The sequence below is a fragment of the Haliaeetus albicilla genome, chromosome 1, assembly GCF_947461875.1.
Source record: "Haliaeetus albicilla chromosome 1, bHalAlb1.1, whole genome shotgun sequence".
Lineage (NCBI taxonomy): Eukaryota > Metazoa > Chordata > Aves > Accipitriformes > Accipitridae > Haliaeetus > Haliaeetus albicilla.
Window position 1 is genome coordinate 19,868,783 of NC_091483.1, and position 18,645 is coordinate 19,887,427.

At 42.1% G+C, this 18,645-nt stretch overlaps 1 protein-coding gene across 1 annotated transcript in view; it reads right to left on the minus strand.

Moving 5' to 3' along the window:
* The window catches only part of PKD2 (polycystin 2, transient receptor potential cation channel), a 30,237-nt gene extending 11,625 nt beyond the window's left edge, over window positions 1–18,612 (minus strand). The window contains exons 1-8 of the mRNA XM_069780997.1: window positions 18,172–18,612; window positions 10,356–10,469; window positions 6,671–6,804; window positions 6,062–6,312; window positions 5,099–5,323; window positions 4,294–4,522; window positions 1,679–1,849; window positions 337–518 (exon numbers count right to left, since the gene is read on the minus strand). Coding sequence (XP_069637098.1) covers window positions 337–518; window positions 1,679–1,849; window positions 4,294–4,522; window positions 5,099–5,323; window positions 6,062–6,312; window positions 6,671–6,804; window positions 10,356–10,469; window positions 18,172–18,583 — 1,718 coding nt within the window. The 5' untranslated portion in view covers window positions 18,584–18,612. The remainder of the gene's footprint in view (window positions 1–336; window positions 519–1,678; window positions 1,850–4,293; window positions 4,523–5,098; window positions 5,324–6,061; window positions 6,313–6,670; window positions 6,805–10,355; window positions 10,470–18,171) is intronic.
* Window positions 18,613–18,645: the final 33 nt, after the last annotated feature.

The window sequence follows — 18,645 nt, forward strand, 5'->3', positions numbered from 1 at the left end:
ATGGACTCCATTTCTGAGTCAACCAACGACACACACTATCAGGAACATAGGAATGTGACCCACTTATAAAAATGATGTCACTTCCATTAATCGAAAACTGCCATTTTTAGTTCACTGATCTAACTATAGCATATTCTTAATCTCACAGCAGAGACAGTTTTTGAAGTAAAAACGTTATAAGAAATGCATTTGCTACTGAACTACATCAACAGTGATATGTCTGCAGCTTATCTGTTTAGATGGATGTTGTAGGATTTGTTTGGTCTCCGATGAGGCAACCAAATCCATTTACCAATGTACTGAGAAATTCTTTGTATTTTTTATTCTTGTACTTACATGCAGTCCTGGAAAGTGCTGAAGTCATCGATTTGAGTGCCAAAGACAAGATAGGCCAACTGAGCATATGCTAAGAAAATAATAAAAAACATAATAGCAAAGCCAATGACATCTTTGACGCAGCGAGACATGGTAGTGGATAACTGACTCATTGTTCTGTTGAAGTTAACAAATTTGAAAAGCTGTTAAAAGAAAAACAAACAACAACTGTAAAGACAAGGAAGACAACAATTTCTTAACACAATCACTCTCCAGCCTTTTACACATGAGATCTTACTGAATTTGACTGGAGACAAAGTCAGTTAATTTACACTTAGAAATACGTCAGTTACTAAAAACCACTGAGGCTTGAAATGTGAAGAAAATTCTGTGAGAACACCAACTTCTTGTTTGGATGTGGGGTTTTGTTTGTTTGTGTGTTGTTTCACTCCCCTGTTTGGCACCCTGGCTTCAAAGCAGTGTTACCAAAATGCTTCCAAAAGCCTATTTATTTATCTTTATCTTCAATGAAGATGTTAGCTATGAAGTAGTAAAATGTGAGAAAAGAAGATCTCTCAGCTGACTTTGCTCTGAGCAAGTGGTTGGAGTAGAGACTTTCCAAGGTCCCCTCCAATGTGCATGACTCTGTTACTCTGCAGTTTACCATTATTTCTTACAATAAGCCACTGTATTGCTTAAACCATGATGCAAAAATTAGATGCAACTTTTGTCTTATAAAACAGTAAGAGGTTAGCTCACTTGCTTGATAAACCTAAGTATTAGCCTGGAGTATCAGAGTGGAAATTCACTTATTGGTCTTACGTTTTCCTGCTAGACAGTTTATTAACTAAATGTTCCTCTGCAACTGTATACATACAGAGGACAGGAAAATGAGTATGGACATGGAAAGAAGTATCACTAGAAAGGCAGTAAAACAGAGAAAATAAGTTTAACTAAAGTAATGTATCTAGTTTTCAAATGAATTGGACTAGCTTTACCAACCCTTCTAACGATTCAGAAGTTTTGAATACATAAAATGGGCACAGTTAAACCAGGCTAGGAAAAAGCAGTACCCAGTAAGAATTACTGACTTATCAATTCAGGAATAATAAAAACATTGATTTATGTGTCTGCTGTGCCAAAGCACTAGCACTGACTACATCTTCTAGACTTAAACAAGGACTGACTAAACCTGTGGCAAATTACAACCTTGCTTTTAAGCTCCCAGAAGTTACCCCTGTGCTCTCTTTCTCGCATGACCAATTTTAGGAGAAATGAGTAAATCTCAAATAATATATCACGCAAAACTGAGAATACTGCTTGCATTCCAATGTTAGAATAAGGATGTGTGCCTTGGAGTTACCTTAATCCAGACAAAAAACACAGTGACTGCAGCAATGTTGTTGAATTGCATTTGCCAATATGCCAAAGGCTCAAAATTGGGGAACGAGTTCTGATCTTCCAGCAGCTTCTTCAGCAGCATATCAACAGTTGATGTCCTATAGATGCTAATTCCTATAGCTACCACAGAGAGCTGAGTACAAAAGAAATACACAAATTTATGAAAGGTGATTAGAATTTTAAACCAACTTGTTTTAGTCGCATACATCAGGTAAAATTAAGATATGAGGAACTTCATGTTATTTATAGCACTACCATAATGTGAGCTTTAAGTAAAAGCAAATACACTGTTTTCAAGGTGTCCTGACTACAAAGCTAAAGTTTCAAACAGGAAAGTAACAGCTAGGGATTGCACAGAGCCTAGAAAAAAAGAAGTCACTATATACAAGCTTTTCACACTCCTTCAGGGTTAACCCCGCTGGTCACTGATCACATTAGTGCTTAGGGCCAGGCAGTTGTGTGGGCTGGAAGGGGCCAGGTTTCACCACTTTTCACTCAGGAGTTAATTTAACAGCCCAGTGGCTGCTATTTGAGATAGGATCCAAACTTGAATTTCTGGACATATCAGGAAATGCATTTCTCAACAAAACCACTGTAGTCCTAGACTATATACAAATAGCCTGGGAGTAAGAAGATTTAGAAATCTTTTCCTTGCCACAGTTGAAGAAAAAGATGATGGTAAAGCCTAGCGGGCTCAGAAAAATGAAGCTGTCACAGAGAAAGAAAAATAAGGAAAGAAAGATGACAACTCAAAAAGACAAAGGTGAAAAAGAGTAAAGAGCAGAAAGAAAGCAGTAGCCAAAAAGGTACTAGAGTTTCTCCGGAGCACAGACTGACCAGTGTTGCCCAGAACAAGCAAAAGAAGAGAAGTTGTAGTTTTACCATACAGGTAAGGTTCTTGCTTTGACCTCTGCAAATGTGCTTTTTATTAGTGTAAGTGAACACTTCACCATGTATATGGAGTCATAAAGTACATACTCCTAAATTTAAACAATGTCCCTCAGACAAGGTATAAACACAGAATTTTGACTCTTGGTGTGAACTGAATTTTACACGCACACTTGAATACACTTCACTGCCTGTAACAGCAAAGCATCTTATTCCCCTCCACCGTTAAGTATAACAAACGGCACACAGTCCCTGTAAACAACCTCCTAAATGGTCCTTCATTTACAAAGCACTGTGATGCAAGTATGATTTCTCTAGATTACTGATACTAACTTGAAGACTTAAACCTTTAATTCATCCAAGTCTGAAGATGCAAAATGAGTGTGGGACTGGAACCGTTTCAGCACTGCCAGCTTTGTATACTTTTGGTAAGCACAGCTTGATATAAGTCCAGAGAGAGTTTTATTATGTAGCTTTAAATTCAAAGCTCAGATTTTCTGCTACACCAAGATAGTGTCCACCTAACCAAGAAAGCAGCCCTGACAGTTGCTAGCCCTCTACAATTTTGAGACACTTCTTCAAACTTGGTATTAGCTGGTATTTTAATACCACATTAAATCTCTTTGTGGTTCTTTGCAAACACTCAAATCCCAGTCCCATTCCTCCAAATGCAAATCACTACTTTAAAACAGGTGATTTTCTTACTTGAAAGCCGCTGCAATAATCTGTATCAGATATGTAGGAGAGAAACAAGGACGAGTTTGTTACCTCCCACAATGGCTGTGTCTTTACAGACAAAAACTGCGAAAAAGCATACTGGACAAATACTCTAACTTCTCACCAGGACGCTGTGCTGGTTTTGGCTGGGATAGACTTAATCTTCTTCACAGTAGCTAGTATGGGGCTGCATTTTGGATTTGTGCTGAAAACACTGTTGATAATACAGGGATGCTTTCCTTACTGCTGAGCAGCGCTTACCCAGAGTCAAAGCCTTTTCTGCCTCTCACGCCACCCCACCACCAAGGAGTCTGGGGGTGCGCAAGAGTTGGGGTCAGCTGTCCCAGCTGTGTCCCCTCCCGACTGACCAAAGGGATACTCCATGCCATATGATGTCATACTCAGCATATAAAGATGGGGGAAGAAGGAAGGGGGGGATGTTTGGAGTTACGGCGTTTGTCTTCCCAAGTAAGGGTTACAGGTGATGGAGCCCTGCTTTCCTGGAGATGGCTGAACACCTCCCTGCCGATAGGAAGTGGGAATTCCTTGTTTTGCTTTGCTTGAGTGCATGGCTTTTGTTTTATTTATTAAACTGTCTATCTCAACCCGTGAGTTTTCTCACTTTTACTCTTCTGATTCTCTCCCCCATCCCACTGGGGGCACGGGGGGGGGGGGGGCAGTGCAGAAGTGAGTGAGTGGCTGTGTGGGACTTAGCAGCTGGCTGGGGTTAGACCATGACAGATGTGAAAGTTGAAACCACCAAAGACAGAACAACCAAGTTTGCAAAACACACCAACATTACAACACAGACTAAAATTTTCTTATTCAGACTGAATAGCCCAATAGTCTGTAAGTATCCTTCCTAATGATGGCTCTATCCCTTAAAACCACAACAGGAATACTGAGTCACTAACGTCTCCCACTGAGTGCATTTCAGAAAGCAATTTTAGCCTTATTATAAAGATTACTTACCACAATGATAAGGATATCAAGGCAATTCCAGAGACTTCTGAAGTAGTGCAATCTATGAATGTGGATTTCTAAGATCTCTTCCACCATATAATAAAGAACAAAAAGACAAAATGCCATTTCACAGGCTACCAGGAAAAAATCAAATGTGGAGATGTACTGAATCAGCCTCACTGGCTGAAACTGCCAAGACGTAACAAGGCCTCCAGTTGCTGGAAACTCTACTAACAGCCTGCATTTAAAAAAAGGAAAAAAAAAAAAAAAAAAAAAAAAAATCACACAGTGCTGATGAAAAGCACTACTAAAAGATACACAGTTTTATTTACATGATTATTTAAATAATTAAAACAGGCAAAAGCCCACATATGATTCAGAGAAGACACTACACAGAACAGAAGGTATAAACCTGACTGCACTCAATTTTGCCTAAAACCCAAAGCATTTCAGGAACAGTGAGACAACAGAGGCAGAGAGACCTGTCTTCATCTTGCACCTGCTTCATCAGTCTGAAAACTGATGTTGTATATCCACATATTTACTTCAATAAGCCAACTCGCCAGAAAAGTCACCTGCAAACTGCACCCAAGCCGTTGCAGCATCAGGAAAGTCAGAACTGCCTCCAGATGGTAAGTGCAGCTGCCATGTGGAGTCCCACTTCTTTGACAGGGAGACACGCCACTTCAGTTGTCCGTCTCCCTTATACAAAACATACGCTTACCCATGTCCTCAAAACAAAGCAATCAGAAGAAAACCCCAAGTCTACAACCTACAGTGTGCAATTTGAACACTGTCACGGTTCTGTTCATACCTGACAACGCAGAATAGGTTGATATTTGCATTGTATACGGAGAAATCAATGAAAGCTGCTCTGGTCCCTCTGTCCAGCCACAGGTTCTTCTTAAGGCTAGCAATCTGCACAGCTGTCACTTCTCTGGTCCTTGAAAGGTCTTGGTAATAACCAGCCCCACTGTATGTGGCAATCAAGCCCCAATGGCTGCTCCCATTCAAGTCTTTCTCATTGGTGTATGTCCAACTAGTTCAGAAGTAAGTGAAACAGAGCATGTTGGTCTTTCCACTTTCAACTTACAATTAACAAAACAGACACCAACAAAACCTGACCAAAGAAACGTATCAGTTACTTAAAGCTGCTTTCATGTAAGAGGTACTTGTAAAAAGTTTTGATGTACCCTGGAGAAAGAGCTTACAAAGTTCCTTTGACTAACACAACAAAATTAAGTTAGGAAGATGAGTCACAAATATATTAATTGTGAAAAGAACACATCAATCCACTCACACAGAGTTTCCATCCTCAAGGAAAGAAAGAAAATTGGCATTTACATAGTAACGTTCCACCTCCAAAACCTTTCACAGTTCAACTCGCACATCATCCCAAGACAGGCAGTGCTGTTCTTATTTTTAGCCAGGGACGACAACTCAGTGAAACCCACTGCAGTAATACAATCTGGAATTACAGAACAGGTGCTCATGAGTTGCAGTGCTGCACTCAGACCACAGCATGTCGCCCATGCATAACAGCTACCAATGGCACAATGACAGCACCTAAACTCAAATGGATCAATAGCACAGTCCTCTCCAAGTTCGCTAAAGTCTCTTCACAAGCAGAACTGGCAGCTGCTCTGGATTTACCTGGCTTTACAGACAGAACATATAGCAAATGCAGAGCTGCCTCTGCCAAGTGACTTATTGTGTAATTCAGCATAACCCAGGTCAGGAGAAAGAAAAAAAAAATGTCTACAGGAATACTACGTACGCTGTTCCATTTCGAAGTCCAAAAGGAGCAGTATCTTCATTAGCTACAGAATAGACATCATAGCAATCTTTGATTTCATCCTTTAAATCTTCAGGTATTGAGCACGAACCATTTCTCACTTTCAGCTGTCGAATGCGAGGCACCCCTAGGAGCAAGTTCTCATAATAAATGAAGCTTTTGTTTTCTGCCATGGTTTTGTTGTTGTACCACATCTCCCAGTAAAGACCATCCAGCAAAGGGCCTTCTGTGAACTGGGGAAGAAGACAGAATTTTAGTTTGCATGTTGCCAGCACTGTTTTTATAGATCTTCATTCTATGGATGTGTTAGAATTGCAGTTGATAATTTTTCTGACATAAGACCTTACTGTTACCTGTCCTCCAAAGACATTTCACAACCTTGCCCTACCTTGCCCCACTAGCATTACCTGCGTTCTAAACTTTCACATATTAAACGTCTACTTTGTTCCATAGCTTTGACATTGTGCACATAGATCTTCATGCACAACCCCTATTGCACGAGAAAAAAAGATCCTGCAGGTTAAATTTACAGGCCATGACACGACAAGCAAATCATGGCAACAGAGAGATAAAATATTGGTTTTAGATTACCTTCCAGAAGTCATCCATTGTGGACAAAGTTTTGAAATCAGTTTTCTCCATTTTTGATACAGGTGTTTCCAGGAAGAGCTGCGACATAACCCTGGTGTAATAGTACATACTGGAACTCACTGTCCCATAAGTCACTGCAAAAGATTTGGTAAGGAGAGGGGGCGAAGAGCAAGGGCGGTGTGGAAGGGGGGTAGAAAGGGGGTTGGAGATAGAAAAATAGAAAATAAAAGAAAAGAGGACTTCACTTGTTTTGAATACATCAAGCTGTATTTTTACTGATTTTGCACTGAAAAGTTTAAGCTTCAAAACAAAACAAAATCCACACCAAGCAGCATTTGTCTGTGATTAAAGTACAAAAAACAATGAAGAATAGACTGATCAATCAGTTTAAAATACCCAGTTCTCCCTCCCACACCTCATTCTATTATTACTGCTTCCACAAAAGCTAACTTCAAGAAAAACAAAAGCACAATTCAGCAATCTGAAGAGAGGCAACTAGTGCCTTTTTAGGTGACTTGTGCTATCCAAGGCAACCACAGAGAGCTGGCACGGGTGGCACAAGACCTCAGGAGAACTATGCCCTGCTTGAGCAGATAATGACAGTCAAGTGGGATATCGCAGGGCACTGTAAATGACATTAGCCACCTATGGTTAGACAACAAAACTCCACCCAAGATGTGCAGTGCTTCTGTTGAAGATTAACCTAAAAATGTGAAATGATCTGTTCTTTCTAGGCAAGATGTTATTTGTATGTATATTAAGCTGACAGTCTAAAGACACTTCATCCACATCATTTGTAATCAGAAAAGAAAGCAGCTAGCATTCTTTAACCAAGGACATCCTGGAGTAATTGGGCCTTGAAGAACCTCAAAAAAGAATTAAAAGACTGACAAGAAGGAAACATGCTGCCCTAGAAAGCGCCGAAAGTTGAGTGATTGATAATGGGCATGAAGTCAGTGGACATCTGTGGTAACTAGGGGAAAGGTAAAGGCGGCAGGGGGAGATCACGACCACCAACTCAATTCAAGACCAAAAAGACTTACCCCCCACACACTCCTTGAGCATGCGCTGTAGAATAAAAGAACACTGTACTTTTAATTCAAAGCAGAGAAAACCTTAGCCCAATAGAAATGGTGACAGATTAGTGACTACCAATAATGATTTTGGGGAAGGACTTTGGAAACTAAATGGGTGAATCCAAAACTGTGTAAATTGCTTGTTTGTTTAACTGTAGGGTGTGCTACCTTTGTGGAATTACCACCTAGCACCCCTCTTTGCACAAATATGAAATAAATAATTTTTCTTCTGAGTATGTGATTATTGGCTCGCTGCACACTGGGTAATGAATCTGACTTTCAGACAACACTTCTAAGAGAATCTCCCCACAGAAAATAAAACAACTGCATGTTTCTTTTCCTCACACGGGGCCAAGCAGAGGACCACACAGCATAAATTATAAAACGATGTACAAAGCCAGATGGCTTAAGAGAACAGTCTCTGGCACCGATACTGTTACTGCCTGTAAATACTTAAAACCATTTTAGGGCTAAAACTCAGACAAGCCTGAAAGATTGAGTTTACACCAAACAATCTCCATCAGTTTTGACAATTTTATAAAAATATTTTATCACAGGGAAGAGAATGTGTTTTCTTTAGCAACCAGAGAACAAGGACTATTTTTAATAGACTTCTGCTGTGGCACATGGAATGTATCACATGACTGTGCAATACCTGGTTTCTCTCTAGATATGTACTCTTAAAAATACAAGAGTACAAGAAATGCCCATAGCATTTAGCCTGCACCAGAAAGCTCACTCCTAGGGCATGCCAAACCACAGACCAGTCTGTCCCAGAGTTATTGCTTTCATGTAAAATTAGAAAGGATAGTACTTAAAAACACTAATGAGTAAGCAATATCTGTAGGTATTTAACACAGTATACTTTTCCTTTATTCTGTTACCAAAAATCTTTTTCTATAGCAAAACAAATTGTTAGCAGCCTGCAGTCAAACTTTTCCCACTGAAACCAATTTCACTTTAATTCAGGTCCCTCACTGCTACACCTCTCCTGGTGGTACAGCACACCAGCCACAAGCAGTCTTACACAACTTTGCTCATAAACCCACACTAAGCATTCTTAAAGGACTTGGGAAGGGAAAACCCATTATATTTAATATATAACCATGCTTGCAGTACACCACCAAAACAGTTACGTCAACAGTATAAAGTTTGGGGATTTGGGGTTTTTGGTAATCCTACTCCAGACAAGCAAGGCAGACTTGCTCTCAGAACCCGTCTACCAATGTAGTTTTGCATTTTCTTTTCCACTCCAAGATTCTCTTTCACAAAAAAGTAAAACTTCACCTTGTTCTATTACAACTGATCATAAATGACAATTTAAGCATCACTGACATTTCAGGCATTTAGAACAGAACTGCCCACACTAAAAATTGGAGACTTGAAACATATCGGCTAACTTAATGCATACAGATTTTGTTGTTATTCTCTCTAGTAACCAAATAAAACATCTATTTCACAACTCCATAGTTAAGTTCTATTTTGCACTGTCTTACTAATTTTTATGCAATTATATGAACATGCCTTGTTCTGACTATCAACTTAAAAAAACCTAGAAATCTTGAAATAGGATAAGGGCTTCAAGTTCCCAAGGCCAGAAAAGACGACTGGTCTCAAAACTGTTACATTATATCAGCCGCAAGTGTTCAGGGTGCTGTGTGAGGCTTGTGATAAATAAACATCCTGTACTATCTATGCTCCAGTACCACTAAGGTTCCTCACCCTGAGAAAAGACCTGCAAACTCAGTTCAGGCTGCTTTCTTAAACTCCGTTTGGGTCCAGGAATATTGTTGTGCGTGAGGCTGGAGATCCGTCAAGCGCCTCACTTCTGTACTAAGACTGTATTTAGTAGAAGTACTAATATTGTCTTCAGTGTTGATTCTAGAGCACTCACCTCAAAGTAGTCACCTACTTAAAAGCCAAACAAAATTAAAAAAAAAAAAAGAGTAGGTTGAATGTTAAACTGTTCTGTGTTCTACAGTGTTATGATAATTCATATGATATCATAGACAACAAAACAGATGGCACACTTAAATCATGGAAGTCTCCAGCTATGATCCATATACTCCTGAGTATATAAGTCCCAGATGCATTTAAAACATCCAGCAACATGCAAACTCAGATTAACCGTTATTTCTAAGTAGTTAGCATTATCTCTGCCTTTCCACCTACTATCAATAACTTTTACTCTTAGAATGATCTGTACATAAGCTTGGTGATAAATTTGGTTTAATTTAATTTTTTGTCCTAGATGACTAACTCTGACTCCTCACATTTAACAGTTCTGTTCAGTTATTTCAAAATGTATAGCAGAAGCATTACACTGCAATGTCGTGCTACATTAAAAAAAATGCTCCCTAAAAACAAAGAGTAAGTATAGCCTGCTTAAATGTTCAAAGCTTGTTAAGGCACAGGAAGTTGCAGTATTTTCAACCTCAAGCAACAACGCACGCACAGAAACAAGAGAAAGATTTAATTCCAAATATTTGCCTACACACCTGCCCATTAATTCTTCTCCCAAATTGTCACTGAAACAACCTTCATTCTGGAATCACAGAGAGCAAGCAGACAGTACAGAACAGGATGCATTAGTGCTGAATGGTACTTACGGACACACAAGACCACAAGGAAAATCATGTACGTAACCAACTCCCGCAAAACACTTCTTAGATATCGTTCTCTGCTGGTGTTGCTTTCTTCCATGAGTCTTGTCCCCCACAGACCTTGAAAGGAAAACAGATATAATGATGTACACAGATGTCTGATACTAGACACAGAAGTGACATAATAAGTTAAGTGGTTTTGAAAGCTTAACCTATGTCATGTCTTCTGCAGGTTCTTCTGTGGATTTTAAACTGATCTAAGTTCAAGCAAGAACAACTTCTTCTGTAGGCTGAAAGGAGCACAAGGCAGTTATTTGCTATTCATGAGATACCACAATAACTTAGTAACAGCTCAGCAGAACTCTAACAGAATCTACTGAATATTTGCCAGAAATGCTGTAACTTAAAGCCATATGGTATGAAAACAGATGCAAGTATACAAAGACATGCACAGACAGCCATCCTTCAAAAAATGAAGTTTTGGTTTTTTTTAAAGTATGAAAAGCATTGTTAGATGAATGAAAATCCACGTTCAGTATCTAACCTTTAATAGCAGTCTTAACTAACTTTCTACCTGGAAGGAGGACGCATCAGTCAAACATATTTTTAAAGAAAACAAATCATAACCTTCCTCTCCCAAATAGGCAAGGCATATCCAACAGACACACAGCAGGGATCTTGGCGAGTATTTCTACATGATTTCTTTCCCTGCGACAGAGTTATCATTGAAACATCAGCAGTGTCCTAAATGAGCAACCGCCATCTAGGTGTCAAAGTGGGTAACTGCATTAGCTGAACTATTCCTGCCTCTTACTAGCGTCCTATTTGTACTGGGTTTGTGTGCCAAGGTTTGGGGGGGGGGGGGGGGGGGGGAGGGGGGCCGGTTACAGGAGTGGCTTCTGTGAGAAGCTGCTAGAAGCTTCCCCTGTGTCCCATGAAGCCAATACCAGCCGGCTCCAAGATGGACCCGCTGCTGGCCAAGGCCAAGCCCCTCAGCAACAGTGGTAGTGCCTCTGGGATAACGTATTCAAGAAGGGGAAAAAAGTTGCTGGGACACAGAAACTACAGCCGGAGAGAGGAGTGAGAACATGTGAGAGAAACAACCCTGCAGACACCAAGATCAGTGAAGAAGGAGGGGGAGGAGATGCTCCAGGCGCCAGAGCAGAGATTCCCCTGCAGCCCGTGGGGAAGACCATGGTGAGGCAGGCTGTCCCCCTGCAGCCCAGGGAGGTCCACGGTGGAGCAGCTATCCACCTGCAGCCCGGGGAGGACCCCACACCAGAGCAGGTGGATGCCCAAAGGAGGCTGTGACCCCGTGGGAACCCCGCGCTGGAGCAGGCTCCTGGCAGGACCTGAAGATCTGTGGAAAGCGGAGCCCACGCTGGAGCAGGTTTTCTGGCAGGACTTGTGACCCTGTGGGGGACCCACGCTGGAGCAGTCTGTTCCTGAAGGACTGCAGCCCATGGGAAGGGCCCACATTGGAGAAGTTTGCAGAGGACTGTCTCCCATGGGAAGGGCCCCACGCTGGAGCAGGGGAAGAGTGTGAGGAGTCCTCCCCCTGACAAGGAAGGAGCGGCAGAGACAAGGTGTGGGAAGCTGACCCCAACCCCTGCCCCCTGTTCCCCTGGGGGGGAAGAGGTGGAGAGAACCAGGAGTGGAGTTGAGCTGGGAAGGAGGGAGGGGTGGGGGGAAGGTGGTTTAAGATTTGGTATTACTTCTGGTAATACCAAACCCTACTCTGGTTTGGTTGGCAATAAATTAAGTTAATTTTCCCCAAGTCAAGTCCGTTTTGCCTGTAACGGTAATTAGTTGAGGGATCTCTCCCTGTCCTTACTTGACCTACGAACCTTTTGTTGTACTTTCTCCTGTCCAGCTGAGGAGAGGGAGTGATAGAGCAGCTTTGGTGGACATCTGGCACCCAGCCAGGGTCAACCCACCACACTATTATACTTGACATTCTCAAGAAGACAGTGTAAGAGAAGTTACTGAAGTTTGGTGATCCCTTTCAAAAGGGTAACAGAAAAGCAAAAGGATCTTTTAAATGGAGCCTCTAAAAGAAACAATCATCTGAGAAGAGAAAGCAGTTAGTAACCACCATACTTATTTCCTGTGCCTAACACAGAACAGAAAAAAAAAGCTGAGAACAGCTGCTGATGCTCAGACCAGAACTGCTACCTTCAAGGTACTTCTCTTCATTTAAGCCTAAATAAAGCAAGGCAATTTGAACTTAGTTTATGGTGGGAGAGAAAGCATATGAAAATAAAAACTCACTCATACAGAAGTGCAAACTTCTACCCTTTTCAGGTATTTTAAACAGCCAACCTTTTAAAGCATCCTTTATGTTCTCCGTAGATGGAAATGGAATAACCTCAAACTCCCTAGGAAAAAATCTTGGATCCATCAAACATACCACAGTAATTTTAAGTCAAATGGAACAGCAACAAGGGACAGCCAAAACATGTCAGATTTATAACAATGAAGCAAGAGTTCAGTTGCTTTGCAACCACTGCTGTAAGACTAAAACAGACAGAGGGCTAATCTGCCTGCTGCAGAACTTCATTTGCTAACAAAGAGATGGGAATAAGGAAGCTCTTCCCTCTACCTGCAAACACAAGGTGTATTCAGAAAAAAAAAAGTGTGTTAGATGTTTTTAGAAGCCTTTCAGCTACCACATTTTTAAGTTGTGACCTAATGACAAAGTCAACCAGGAAACTTCTCTTGCATAGGCACAGCAAGCACTAATAGTCTTAGCATTAATCTCTGTTCACACTCCTTAATTAGTAACTTATAACTTTTACTGTGTCAGCCCCCAAAACAAGAAAGCTTTTTCAAAGCTGTTCTTTAAGGCTAAGTCTGAAAATTTACAGATAAAGACTGCAACTTTACTACACAGAATGCCAAATCCTCGCCATTAGGTCATTCTTGAAGACAGAAACACAAAACCAAGAACATTTACAGAGTCACTAATAATAAAGAACTCAACAAATTCAGCCTCTAACACAGCACTACGTTGCACTAGCAACCCTCATAATAAAGGGAGGAAAACATTATGGAAGAGAGGAAGAAAAGGCTGGAACAGCCAGTGAGCTAAGCTGGCAAGAGAGCCAAGTCCCAGCTGTCAGCACATTACTCACCAATAAGAAATGTGGTGAGCAGAAAGCTTGCAAGCTCAAATTCTGTCATATTAGAATATTGTTAGGAGTCAGTCAGCAAGGAACAGAAAGTTACATGTGAAGGAAAAAAAACCCAAAACAAACAGCACCAGAGATCATACAATGATCTTTGTGTTAAAGAAATCTGGATTTGCCCATCAGCTAGATTGAAGCTTTCATTAGTTGCCACATTTTTAGAAGACATGTACACTACTCCCCTTTTTGCAATATTAGAATATTGGTTTAGATGCATCAAGAATAGTGGCGGTAAGCAGTGCTGGATTTAAGCTGACATCTACTGCAAGCACCAAAAACATTTCGTTTCTAGCCTCAATTGATCATTTTCAGTTCATTCCTTATATAAATTTGCTATTCATCAACTTTTTGACAGAATCTACATACTCTTTCATTCAAAGAAATCTGCAACTAACAATTCTCTTATACTCATTCTGCAGCCCAAACGGCTTAGCCAAAGAGTACATGAACTCAGAATAGTTGTCAAAAAATAATGATCAAGTGCAAATAAAAATATAGATGAAATTTCATCTTACAATAAAAAGTCTGGCTTGTTAGGTAACACAGGAAATTAAAATCTTTGTTTACACATATATAAAGTGTTAGATACATACATGTAATATATATAATGTATATGTACTTACATATACATATATACCTACATAATCATAAAGCCAAGTTTATAAGGTATAGAATGCCTATCAAGTAATTCAGATAAATGTAAAAGTCTTAAATTCTGAAAATGCTCAGCCAAGATAAGTATCACTAACTAATGTGCCTAAACAGAAATTCAGATGCTGGGGAAAGAATGCAGCAGGGGGAAGGAGAGGAAAGTGACCCTCAGGCAAAGATGCTTTGTCCCAAAACAACAACAACAAAACACAGGCTCACAATCCTTAGTTCACATTCCTTGGTAACGGACAATCAGAGCCTGCAGTAGCTCAACTCAGTAAAAATGTCATGATGCATTCTTCATGAAAGTAACAATTAATGAGTGACTGGAAATTACATTTAATACATCCATTTAACAATGACTAAGAAAACCTTTCAAGAAATGCCCCACATACACTCCTTAGTATTGACACACATGAGGACACAGTAGCACTAGGTCACCAAAGCACAGCTCTGAGGGGCAGATTACCTTTCCAGCCTGGCTCTGGAAATGGACTTTGCTCTTATTGATCAAAACTTTTGATTACTTTCTCCTTAACGGAGTTGAAGAGTCATTCCCTCCTCTCCCCTCAGCATCTGGGATGTTTGCTGAAGAGATCTGCAAAACTAGAGGGACTAAAGCTACTTCAACAGAGACTCATGTTAAAATCTGAAAAGAATCCCCAAAGAGAAGAAGCTAAAATACAGATAGTCTGAAGTAGTTGACTTTCTATTCACTTAGTAACTCCTGTTACAGTCACTCCAATAGTTGCACTTACCAAAATCCCATTACCTTAAATCCTCTCTGCATTTTTACTTCACAGCTGACAGTAAGAAAAGTGTTAAGCGGTCATTCAATATCCTTCAGCTGATGAATGGCAACTCGTTTAGCCATGGTAACACTTTTGATATCCAAAGGATTAATCCCTCTTATTGAATTCTGTTTAGTGAAATGGAATTTCATTAAACGAATCTATACTAACTTTCCTCTAGTTATCTTGAAATAAAACTGAGTACTGAGGATTTCATTTTTCAGTCTTGAAAGATCCTCACACTTATCCATGAAATGTCAAAAGAACTACTGAGTGCTCTTTCCAGTATTAAAACCTCACTTATCCTTCAAGTGCCCTATATTAATATCAGGCTTGAAATCAGCCCTTTTGCTGTGTAGCCTGCAGCAACCACATTCTTCAGGCAAGGTTAGTTACTCAGGCAGCAGGCAAGTACAGCACCCTGCAGTACCTCCACAGCATGAAAGTCACACCTACCCATTTACGGTGTCTATGAATTAATGGCAACCCTCTCATGAAAGAGCCAGAAAAGGATTTGTCTACTACAGCACCTTTAGCTACACTTGCCTATAAACACAAAATGTATGCAGGTCAGAAATCAACAGAAACTGTGGATAGTAACCACAGGGATAAATCCACTCCAAACATGCCTAAAACATGAAACCAAGCCTTTTCATTTTACAGCTAAAAATAGAATACTACCAGTGTACACTGTCTCGAACAGCAAGAGGCAGCTTTGTCCACAGCCATTATTGAAAATATTTCTTTTTGTTTTCTTGCACTGCAAAAACGTGTAACTTTGCACCATTCTCCACACAGGACACACTTGATTAATAGGCTTACACCCAGTAGTGTAAGGAGAACCACACCAGTTGAAAGGATACATAACTTTACCATGTCAGAGGTGGTCCTCCTGGTGCAATCTGAGAACAGAAATTAACAAATTCACACTATGGATGTGCATCAGCTCCCAAAGTGGTCATTCTAGCCCAAGACAGATTGCTTCTAGGCAGCAAGACAGGCAAGGGATCCATCTATCAGAGCAGGGCCCGAGTATCTTCTCTGGCAACATCTGCCTGATACTGATGCCACTAAAGGCCCAGCTGCATTTATTCTGCCCAGCACAGAATGCAGCTTCACCAAAAGCCAATTCCTCTTGGTTCTGCTGCTTGCTCAGCTGAACAAGGTTAAAATACATATATAGGCTTAAAAGCAAAAAAACTGCTAGGAAAAAAAGCATACTAAAAATAAGCAACCTTCCTCCACCTAAAACCAACCCTCGGCTGTAGATGCAGATAAACTATAGATGATTCAACAAAGCATTTTACTAAGCCTTTGTTAGAACAGTATCTCCGGGGGGGGGGGGGGGGGGGGGGGGTTTGTCTGATGGACTTTCTTTCTATCTGCGAATACTCTGACCTCACACAAACCACATGTTATTAAGGTCTGCCTTCACGTTCAAAATGGCTCAGAAACCAGCACCAAAATCAGTCCTAGCATGGATAATCCATTTTTGAGTATTATGGCAGAAACCACAATGGAAATGAAACAGTAGCAACTTATGCCAGGTCATCACCAAGTCACTCTCACACTCACCTCGTGTTAAAACACTACAATTTTTCACCACAGTTAAAAGCATATACAGGAGCTCCCTTCTCAGCAACAGCTAGTACGAAGGGCGCATCTGAACAGTCTACTTAGATAAGCACTTTTGTAAAAGGACTTTACTTTCTCCACATGAAGCAGCTCCTTTCCTAGGCATTTATGTATCTCAGTGACAGACTAAACTAAACACACCATTTAAGTCTCCAAACAGAGCAGTGCCAGCTCATGCACAACATAATTATCATTTATATTTTTTCCTGGCCATTCTGGTCTTGTTATGAAGTGAGTTAGTTCACTGAACACTCTCCCAATAAAATCTGCTGAAAAGAAAACATGCTCTATTCCATAATCTCTCTGAGTCTGACTTGTATCCAAGTAAAACACTGCAATGATCAAGAGGGATTTATTTTGGTGCAAGACAGCTGAAGTCAGAGAAATCATTACAGCAAACAATTTTTGAATGCACATGAAAATCAAAGTGACAGTATACAGGACATACAATAGCCTAATGTGCAAGTCCCTGCTTAAAATCAAGTTTGTTTTGACACCTCTGCTGATGCTGTGCCAGCCAGTAGCAGTACTATCTATCACTTCAGAAAATTCACGTTTTTAGAAGAAGAAACCTTACTTTCTAAACATGGTTTACTTTTCCTGCAACTTTATAAAGATTTTGTCTGACATTTAAACAAATCCTGCATTTAAAATCCTCATGATTTGATGCTGACATTTTAAACTTCTCTGAAAAGGAAGGGGGGTTTCTCACATGTGCTCCCACAACCTTGAACCCAAAGAACTCCCCATCGACCATTTTCTCTGCTGTGTCAAACCAACCCCGTACAGGGCCAGCTCAGCACAGAGTTAATGCAGTAAGCTTAGAATGAGACTCCAAACGCTCATATGATATGCTCCCACTTACACTTCAAGCTACATCTCTGGTCACCAGCTGCGTGTCAACAGGCAGCTCTCAACAACCAAGGGCAGCTCCAAGGCACTGCGCAATATTGCAGAAAAGCAAAAATGAATAAAGCACTCTCCCAACAACCCCACTCTAAGCACGAATGCCATCCTAACCACCTCTTTTATGGGACAGAGGATGCTGAAAAAGAAAGACAAGTATTCTGCTCCGACTCTCCAAAGACCTGGTGTTGGGTCAGAAAAGCCACCCGTATCCAAAAACCACTCACGAGAGCCTCTTACACTGAAAGCAGCCAGGATTAAAACCCGAGGGGCAGAAAGCTCTGTGCTCCAGAGGAAAAGGAGAGAGGTGTGCGTGCGTTTGTGCGTCCTGAGTGGCATAACCAGGACAGAGATCAGAATACAGATGTGCCTGAAGAAGTGGCGACACAAACAGGGGCAAAGCACGCACGGAGAGACGGGAGATGGGAAAGGAACACGGGCAGAGGAAAAAGAGGACGGAGAGCAAAGGGGGGGGGGGGGGTGTGGAAGAAAAGGCAAAGGGACTACAACCTCCTCATACGCGCTCCTCTTGGCGACAGTCTGCAGGAAAAGGCAGCGAGCCGCGGAGGCCGAGAAAGACTCGGAGCCCCACACCGGCCGGAGGGGCCCGGGCAGGGGGTGGCGGGGAGGGGGGCAGAGGCTCTCTCTCACCTCGCAGCCGCCGCGCCAGGCGCTTGGCCCAGGCCGCTCGGCGGGGCGCGGCGCCGTCGGGCGGCACCTGGTGGCGGCCCAGCGCCTCCGCCCCGCCGCGCCCCGCGGGGAGCCGCCGCTGCCGCCGCCCGCCGTCGCTCTGACCCGCCGCGCCGCTGCCCAACGACGACGAAGCGCCGGCCGCGGGGCTGCCCCACTCCACGTCCATCTCCAGCACCGGCCCTGCCGCCGCCGCCACCTCCTCCTCCTCGGGCTCGAAGCCCGGGTTGTCCCGGCTCCAGGCCTGCCGCGAGCAGGCGGAGAGCGGCGGCGACGGCGGCGGCGGCGGGCAAGAGCCGGCCCGCGCCGCCTCACCCAGCCGCTCCAGCTCCAGCTGCTCCCGACCGCGCCGGCAGCCCCCACGGCCCGCCATCAGCACGCCGCCGCCCGGGGCGGGGCGCCGCCGCCTCCGCCCCTTCCCCGCCCTCCGGCGCC